The sequence below is a fragment of the Rhamphochromis sp. 'chilingali' genome (genome assembly GCF_963969265.1).
Source record: "Rhamphochromis sp. 'chilingali' genome assembly, chromosome: 14".
Classification (NCBI taxonomy): domain Eukaryota; kingdom Metazoa; phylum Chordata; class Actinopteri; order Cichliformes; family Cichlidae; genus Rhamphochromis; species Rhamphochromis sp. 'chilingali'.
In genome coordinates, this window is record NC_137941.1 from 5,757,465 (window position 1) to 5,766,995 (window position 9,531).

Consider the following 9,531-nt stretch of genomic DNA (forward strand, 5'->3'; position numbering starts at 1 on the left):
TCTGTAAGCTACTGAATCATGGGGTTGTATTTAGTTTTTCACAGGTCCACATAAGGGAAACCAGCTTTCAGCTTCTGTGACCTCAGCAAAAACCTTCCTGATAAGATGGCTTTAAGTCCTAATTACAGAGTGTTGTTCATTTTATAAAATATGTTCCCCATTAGAATCAAAGAAGTGAGATAAAGTACGCTGTTGCTTTGTTATCATTGAAAAGCTTGAGCGTGCTTTGTCTTCTTGTTTCTTAGTCAGATCCTCACCTTCCTCCTCACATTTGGTTTCAATGTTTCCATTCAGCTCATAGCTTCACATTTGGACTAACCAGCAGCTGATGTCAATATCCATCTTTTATATACAGTTGATGTACTCTGTAAGCTGGGATGCACATTGTGCCTCAGTGCCTCTCTATCACATCCATATTAAGGTTTTAGAAATTTGGAGTTGATGTTAGACCACACGGGTCAGCCTTTATTCTCCGCATGCATCAGTGAGCCTAAGGCGCCATAACCCACACATAGCCCTCACAACTGGCTTCTGGTAAAGTCGCTGTGTTTCTGTTACAGCCATTTTCTGTGTCCAACATGTCAGCTTCAAGACATGACAGTTAACTTTCTGTCTAATATATCCCACACCTTGACAGGTGCCATTGTAACAAGGCCATCAGTGTCATTCACCTGTCAATGGTTTTAATGCTGTTGCAGTTTGTAGATTTTGGATTGGTCAGATTCTCCCGACAAACAAGTGTCAGAATCTTGTGCTCTGTACTCTATCTTGAGATAAAAAAAAAGGAGTTGTCATATTATCAGCTTCTTTGCATGTCTTCTCAACTGACAGCATACACTCCCGTTTAATTTCATTGGTTGTTGTCCTCAACTCGCTGCCAAGTTCACTTTGTATTTATAACACTTGGCAACAAAATGAAGAAAGACTTAAACAGTTTTTTGGCAGAGAACAAAGATGGACCCACTACATGGTTCACACTTTTAATTTCTTCTGTAAAACAGCAAACTTTAATGATTGCATTTCCCTCGATCAAGTCTAATTAGCATTTAAAGATAATATGCTGCACAGAGGTTTGTGTCTACACTGATGAGAACAGCATTCAGTTTTACTGCTGTTTTTTCTTTCTTTTTAAAGCAGCAATAATCATAATCTTTACATGAACAGTGCCTCAAATGACAATGTGTACTGTAAAGGGAATTGTACTCAAAGTATAATCATCTCAGCTCTACTAAATGTTACATCTCTGAAATCTTTGGTTTGGCTTTACTCTTTGATTCAGACTCTTAGCAAACATGGCATGTCCTTTCCTTACAACTGCATCTGTCATGCCACCAGCATAAGACACCTCGCTAATGTCAATAGCTCTTGCTTTAATATTTAGCAGCTAAAGTGAAATGTGGTCTCAGATATACTTAGAGAACAAAACAGAACAAGTGTTTACGTTTGTACTTTGAGCAGAAATATGACAAACAGTGCCAACACATTCATCGTATCTAAATTTTTGAGCTGGTTGCAGCTTTAAATGCAGAAATCCAGGATATGGTAAAAATGTCTTACCATGCTTTTACTGTAGCTGTATTTGTGTGTCATGTGGCATACTTTCTTATATGCTAATTGCACTTTTATCATACTAATTTTTCCTCTTGCAGTTTCAGAGGCACATCAAAAAGTCGGAGGGACAGAAGATCCCGAAAGTGGAACTTCAGATCTCCATTTATGGCGTGAAGATACTAGATCCCAAGACAAAAGTGAGTCCAGAAAGGATATAGGCAACTGTATATGACAACTGTGATTATACGGAAAATAAACACTGTGAAGTCATCTCTCGTATGCAGAGTAAATAATAAATGCTTTATTTTCCCCCCAGGATGTGCAGCATAACTGTCAGTTACACAGAATATCCTTCTGCGCAGATGACAAAACCGATAAAAGGATATTTACTTTTATCTGCAAAGACTCAGAGTCCAACAAACACCTCTGCTACGTCTTTGACAGTGAAAAATGTGTAAGTCTCTGCCGCTTCAACAAGCTTGCTTGTTTCCTTGGATACAAATGTGAAATACATGAGTCAGATTGCTGAAAAATAAGGTATTTTGACATCTCACAGTTAACCTTTCACGATCAGCTTAAGTGAAAACTACAGCTGTACTCACATTTATTTAGTGTTTGAGCCAGTCTTTGTTTCCTATGTGCTTCAGGCAGAAGAGATAACTTTAACTATCGGCCAAGCCTTTGATTTGGCCTACAAGAAGTTCTTGGAGTCTGGAGGCAAAGACGTGGAAACCAGGAAACAGATTGGAACCCTGCAGAAACGAGTGCGTCTCACATCCAGCTCACGGAGCTCGTTCGCTCACACACACACACTCTGACAGCGTGTACCACCGTGCAGATGCATTGATGTTTTTATTAATTAATGCGGAGCTTGTTTCTATTGATTGTCTTAAATCATCCAGTGTGGACGATTAAGCTGTGCTGATAAAAGGAAAAAAACTGTTAATGAATATTAATGACGCAGACTTCTGTTGTAACAGAGCCAGCCTGTAATCAAATTATTGTACGCCCAGCTGAAAACACGGAGCCGTCCCATGGGAAGTGTTTAAAATTGGATTTGTTCAGATATTCATATAAATTTGATCAAATTGGGGACGTGATGTTTTAGCTAAACACCAGCCTCACGTGTACTTTAACCTCAGTTGGAGGACGGTGGTTAAGCAGACGTGTATTCAAGTGTGTTAAACAGTACAGCCAACTCAGCAGTTTATGAACATGTACACAGACATGCAGACACAGAGCCATGTTAAAAGTTTAGTGATTATTGAGTTCAAATTGTTCAGCATGAATAAACATCTGCTGATAAAGACCTTGTGATAGAAGCAAAGGTCCAGAAATAGCTATTGAGCAGAGCTTGGCAAGGATCTACCGTTTATTTTGATTTAATCCCAAAATCACTTCTGCTGCCCCCTGCTGGTAATACTCAGCAAAGCAGCATGTGTGTTCTAATACAGCGGTCCCCAACCTCCGGGCCTCGGACCGGTACCGGTCCCTGAGTCGTTTGATACCGGGCTGCGAGACTTGAGGCTCAGGTGTGAAATGTATGGTTTTCAGGGTTCCCATTTGAGTAACATTTGTTAAACACTATGTAACCTTACAGGAAACAACTAAACTAGTGTTTTTGTTGGCTGTTTTAAAGGTGTTTATAATTAACTTTCATTTTTGCATATTTTCTCGATAATTTTAGTTATGACATCATGGCAGATTTCTGTGTATTTTGTTGATATGCACTGAAGTTAGCTTGCTAACTAGCCATTGCTATCCTATACCTTTGTGGCTTAAAGCTGTGTGGAGTTGGTTACTTATCAACTTGTCTGATGAGTTCACAGACGTCATAGGTTTTTCTTGATTATTATAATCTCAATATTTCAGCAAAGTCTCAGGAAAGATTTGTTGAATATCAGTATCTCATTGTTGACGCGACAGCTTAATTACTTAATAATAGTTAGTTTTTAGCAGTGTGCTAAAGTACAGTGTTTTGTCATTTGTGTCGAATTCTGTTAAAAAAAAGACATGTGAGCAGTTCGAACGTGACTCTGTATCATAAGCAAATTACACAAATTGCACTTTGACATCAAATATTTTTCTGCACTCTGCTGCTGCCCTGTGTCCTGATTCTGTTTGTATCTTTTGCAGATTCAAGAACTGGAAACGGAAAACTCTGAACTAAAGAAACAACTGCAAGAGCTTGAAAAACAGCTGATGATAGCACACGTACCTTCAGTAAGAACAAACTGCGTAGCATGCCAAACTTCAGTTTAGAAAAGTAGATTTTACAGAAGAAAATGAGACCTTAGACTTTGATTTCTGTCCTTTTCAACAGCAGTTACTGTAGCCACGGGGAACAATAGAGTGACTGCATTACAATATCCAATATCTGCAATATCCATCTAAAACTACCTGAAGTGTCTGTTATACCAGACAAAGCAACGCCACTAGAATCAGCTGAATTGTTGAGTTGTACAAAACTGCTTTTGTTCCTTTTGAGATGTTTAATTCAAAGACTTTCATTATGTACGAAACAGCTGACTAATGTAATAGCACTCTTTAATAACATAATCTGTGATTCAAGCATTCTGAATGAGCCAGAAGTGCACAACCTAAACCGTCGTTTAATTCTAAAAGATTCCTGATTTAAACTTAAATTTAAACTGTTGAGTTTTAAAAGTACTTTTAAGGACAGCTGGCTTTGCTGATTGTGTTTGTGCGATTAAATGCACGACTCCGGTTTGGAATGACCAGGCCTATCTGGAGGCAGGCAGCAGGGGTCTGTATCTGAAGCAAAGCAATTACACACCTGATTGGTCTGATGAGGAATGCGATACATTCAGCATCTAATTGGGGCAAATGCCAGCACTTGTGACAGCCTCCTGAGAATGCAATTACCCACAGCTCCCCTATTCTACAACACTGAATAATATTGTCTCTGTCTCTCTCTTTCTGGTCATTTCCTGTCTGCGATCTTTTTCTCAGCCGCTGCACATAAACGCAGCTAATGAAGCATACATGCTGCAGAGGCCGTCCTCTCTCTTCTGGTGCCACAGCATCAAGTCGCTCTCCTGTCTGGAAATCTCCTCTGTCACTCTCACTCCTATGAGCTCACCGGAGTCCAACCTGTCCACCGGGCTACTAACTCCTCCGCCTGCCAAACCCGCTCTCCTCCCTCCTAAACCCAATGAGGGCTGCAGCATCCCGCGGCCTCGCGTAAACACCCTCCGCTTCTCTTTTTCTGTGCTGTCTCTCTGTCCCTGGAGCCTTGTTATCTCCTGCCTTTGTCTGTGTGGTGCTTGTGCTTCGTCTTCTTCTTCTTCCCTTGCTTTGATGCAAAAAAAAAAAAGAGAGAAAAATAGCTGTGTAGTTTGTGCATGGGTGAACTTACAGGTCTCTGCCGGTGGCTCAACCATTACTTTGTATGCAGGCGGGGAGTATCTCAATGAAGCCGCAGTCGACAGACATTTTTGACATGGTTCCCTTCTCCCCTGTGACACCACTGGTGCCCACACCAGCCAGCAACGGCTGCCCACCCCCTCCACCCACCACATTGCCACCAGATATAAGTAAGTGAAAAACTTATTTGCATTTCGGTGTTTTAACCCCTCCCCCCTCGATGTGCCTCCTTGATCATTACAGTGTTGATCTGCTCTGTGCATGTAGGTAAAGATTTGTTTGGTGCAGAGCCGTTTGATCCGTTCACCTGCGGGGCAGCTGATTTCCCTCCAGACATCCAGTCAAAGCTGGATGAGATGCAGGTGAGCTCATCACTGTGTCTCTTTCAGAAGAATTGCAGGCAGGCTGCTTAAACTGTGAAACTGTTTTCTTCTTTTTATTATCACAACCATTACTTTGAAGATTAAAGATTTTCCCCTTGCTTTCGTAAATAAAGGCTTTGCGCATCACAAGCGACGCCTTAGCTGAACCTAGTAACAGACTCCAGTTGTCTAACCGCAGTGCACACCGCGGTAATTGCCTCCACATCAGTTCCACCATACAGTACACACTTTATTACAATAAATAATGTTTGAGTAGAAAAATGCAGTAGCAATAGAAACAATTTGTGTGGAATTATCTAATGAGGAAAGGTTTAGTGACTCATCAATGGGTAACAGTAGCTCCTTTATTCATTTTAATCAGAAGACACAGAAACACTAATGTGTTCATAAAAGAGTGTGTTAATTAAAAGTGTTTAGTGTATCACTCTGTTTTCCTGCCTGCATGAAAATGTCGTGATATTACAGCAGAGCGAGTTCAAGCAATTGTTGTTGTGGTTGGGATGGAGCCATAAATTAATATTGTAGTCAGATCTGTAATATAAAAAAAAAAACAATGGTGCTTATTAGAAATAAACTTTTGCTTTCAGACTGCGTCTCAAACCTTTGTGGGGATTGCCAAAAACTGAGAGAGCTAAAGGAGCTTGTGTTCAGTCATTTAATCCAAAGCGATAAATCGGGATTTGAATATATGATCTCATGTATAAGATAACTTTTTTTTGTTAAGTGTGTGAATTTATCTTACACCCACTGTAACTGATTTGTGTTAACAGACAAATGCACGTTCTTGTTAAAGGTCAGTGAGTGCAGAAGTGGAATTAATTGGATCCATCATTTCCTAACAAACTACAAAAGTGATCCTGAAATAGTTTCCTTTAGTCGGTGGTATTTATTCGCAGGGCTTCCTGTCCTGTAATTGGTAATTATTAGAAACACACCTCGCAGCCTTGTTAACAGATGAGACTAATTAAGTGGATTTGTAGCGGTGCTTTTTTTCTGTTTGCAATAGCAGGACATGGGAAAAAAGGGTTTGAAAAGCTGCTGCAGCTTCTGTTTTCGTGCTGTCACACAGTTATCAGTGTAGTTACACCATGTTCACATGAATCTGTAAAAACCGCCTGAAAATGACAACATTTGCTTTAAAAAGTTGTGACTTCAAAACTGCGACATCCAAGGTTCAGTTTGTTAAACACCTGTTGAGCTTTGGCAGCGTGTCGCCAGTAGGAGGCAGCGTTGCTCTGATGTTTCTCTCCTTCCTGTTCTTTCTCTTCTTAATGACTAACAGCTGAACGTATCTCTTTCCCTCTCTCACTCGTAGCGGCAGAGATGGTTCGTAGTCCTTTACCCTCTGCTTGTGCTGTTGTGTTTTCGTCTTGCACGCTCTGAATGCAGCTGCACGCGCTCACATTTGCAGACTGCACCGACGCTGCCAGTGCATCTGTGGCAGCTTCATTAGCTCAGCTTTCTTCATGACTTACTCTGTGTCTTTTTGATTAACAAGAACAAATACGCACTGCTTAAGCTTGAAAATATTTGTTTTGCACATAAACAATGTTGGGGGTGCATGACGGCCTCATTTGCAAAATAAGCTCGACTTACTTTGATCTGCTGTAATTGAGTTTTCCTATTAGGATTCATGCCTTGCCGTTTCTGATCTTGTCTAAAATGCATGACCCAGCATGATGCGGTGTCAGTAGCGTTTAGCTTGTCTTTGCCTCTGAGGTTTTTCCAGCGGGCCTGAGTGTCTATAAAAGCGGCCCTGTGTGGCTTCATGTCTTCCAGGAGGGGTTCAAAATGGGACTAACCTTAGAGGGCACCGTCTTCTCTCTGGACCCGCTAGACAGTCGCTGCTGATGCTGAGAAGATGAACCCTTCGAGGTGCACTTTCAACCCGTTTGTATGAAGAAGAAGTGCCAAAATCCACTCCACGGTCGAGTCAAGATGTCACAGTTTTCATCTTGAGGTTTATATGCATTTGCATTTAGATTGGTTTTCGATATTTCAAGGTAAACTCAGATCCATTATAGTAAAGAGCTATTTTTGTAATAAAAAAAAGACAAAAAATGCGTATGGAGGTGTTAGTTTTGAGTACCTTTGCTTGCACAGGAGGAGACAGTTGTAAATAGTGGATATGTTCAATGGTACACTCTGTGGCAGAATTTTCATATGTGTGTATGCACCGTTTGAATTCTGTATTGTCAACACATTCCTGTTTGTATGCCAAACACAAGCTGGCAAGAAAAATAAATGGAATCTATATTGTGACAAAACCTTTGAGCTTTTAACATCGCATATTTTACTCCACATTAATTCATACGTTATGTAGTCGATTAATCCAGCCTGATATTTTCTTTTGTTTTTTTACTTCAGTGACCTTTCCGCTCTTTGTCCTTTGTTCTGTTCAGATTTTGACCAGATTGAGTTGCCATTTCGGTGTTTACCTTTCATTTTCTGCTCTTTTATCTCTGTCCAGCCAGTTCTATTCCTGTTATTTCACTTTTGGTTGAATTGACTTTGCTGTTACAGATATTAAAGAAAATCCTACTATGAAAACTGCTCCTCACTCATTCTTCTGTGTTATATAATTTATATCTGACTTTATTTGTATGTGGCATTTGTTTATGAAACATTTTCTTCAAGTGGCAGAACTATTATAATGCTGTAGGCTCGGCTAAAGCACAATGACGCCCTTGAATTTTTCCGAGTGCCATCACGACATTTTGTGTGCGATTGCCATCAGCTTACAAAAGGGAAACATGAAAAAAAATGGAAGTCCTCTTAGCAATAGGAAGTACAGAGTCCATATGTTTACATGTCACTGCTCTGTTCTGCAATATCAAAGCCTCTTTTAGCCAATATGCTTTTGTGACTTTTAAGTACATATAATGAGCTTTTAAGAGTTAAGATTTAGGTCTGTAACAGCGGTATTGTACATGGTAGCTGCAGTTAGCGTGGTTAGCTTTCTGCAGGGTGTGTAATACTGCTGGACTAATGCAACTAAATATATTGACGTTTTCTCAGGATAGTAAGTTAACATTGATAGCATCTCCTCCTCCATAGAACCAAGCTCATTAATGCTGCTCAGTGAAAGCTTTAACTGATGCAGAAGTTGGGGGTTGTTGTGGAACTGTGCTTAGCTTGCAGGTGTCTCTTCACATTTGCAGTAGAGGTCTTAAAAGCTGATGTAACTTAATCACATTGATTACATGTTGTTCTCGTCTTTTTCACTCACTAATACAGAATGTGTCATTTTGCTAGTTAAAGTGCAAATGCACACTAACAACAAGGATTTGATCCCTGTTTTTCTCTCTTGCTGAAGTCACAGCGGTCACAGACTGTGGCATTACAAAAATGATTTTGACCGTGTGCAATGAACTTACACTCTCAATGCCTTTGATATGGTTGCTTCAAAGACTGGTGTCAGGTCTGTGACCACCTGCAGTTAGTTATCAGAGATAAGACTGGTGATGCCTTCTGTCTGCTGTCAATTTGCTATTGAATATGGCAATTTCATCCAGTCTGCTTGGGATAGTACGGCAATTAATTATGATAAATTGTGAAATCTACAAATTGCCATCTGCATACACAGAAATTCACATTAATTACTTCTATTAAGAGTCCAGCCAGAAACCTGAATGGGTAGATTTTAAACAGAAGTTCCTCCACAAATAGTGGTGTAGTTGCTGCAGAACAGCATGTTAATTGCAAAAATGACAGAGGTATTTTTGCAACCTTGCCTTTAATCACCTTGCTTTTGCCCAATGATCAGACCCAACAAATATACCCCCCCCCCCCCCCATAAAATTATGAATTATCTTGCATAATTAGGCTGTTGAGTTTCTTTACTCATTTCAGTTATTACCAACAAAATAGTTGCATGTCTAAACATCTGGGAATTACCCAGATGATTTTATTTATTTAGACAGAGATCCCCTCCCCCTATGTTCAGCATAAAGTTACGCCGATAGTTGCCTCGCACCAAGACACCTGTGCAATCGCCTTGCAATCATAAGTGGTCACCCAAAAGGTTGACATTGCACAATGAATGAACCTCTGGGCAAGTAGCTGATCACTCCAACTACTTGAAATTCATCATAAATACAAAAACACTCAATGCAAACGCCGAACAACCCAGTATCTCTTCTACTTTTACTCAAGTGTGACTGAGTTTTAACCAAAGAAATATACCACAAATAAAGAAACTTAGTCACTT

At 40.1% G+C, this 9,531-nt stretch overlaps 1 protein-coding gene across 6 annotated transcripts in view; it reads left to right on the forward strand.

Annotated features, from left to right (window-relative positions):
* Nucleotides 1–7,865, forward strand: part of gulp1a (GULP PTB domain containing engulfment adaptor 1a) — a 94,110-nt gene extending 86,245 nt beyond the window's left edge. For 5 of the 6 annotated variants that reach the window (XM_080902427.1, XM_080902428.1, XM_080902429.1 and 2 more), the window contains 8 exons: nucleotides 1,650–1,748; nucleotides 1,868–2,005; nucleotides 2,199–2,315; nucleotides 3,688–3,774; nucleotides 4,525–4,755; nucleotides 4,970–5,108; nucleotides 5,206–5,300; nucleotides 7,101–7,865. In XM_080902427.1, coding sequence (XP_080758553.1) covers nucleotides 1,650–1,748; nucleotides 1,868–2,005; nucleotides 2,199–2,315; nucleotides 3,688–3,774; nucleotides 4,525–4,755; nucleotides 4,970–5,108; nucleotides 5,206–5,300; nucleotides 7,101–7,172 — 978 coding nt within the window. In that variant the 3' untranslated portion in view covers nucleotides 7,173–7,865. The remainder of the gene's footprint in view (nucleotides 1–1,649; nucleotides 1,749–1,867; nucleotides 2,006–2,198; nucleotides 2,316–3,687; nucleotides 3,775–4,524; nucleotides 4,756–4,969; nucleotides 5,109–5,205; nucleotides 5,301–7,100) is intronic. The other variant, XM_080902432.1, reaches the window with a different exon arrangement.
* Nucleotides 7,866–9,531: the final 1,666 nt, after the last annotated feature.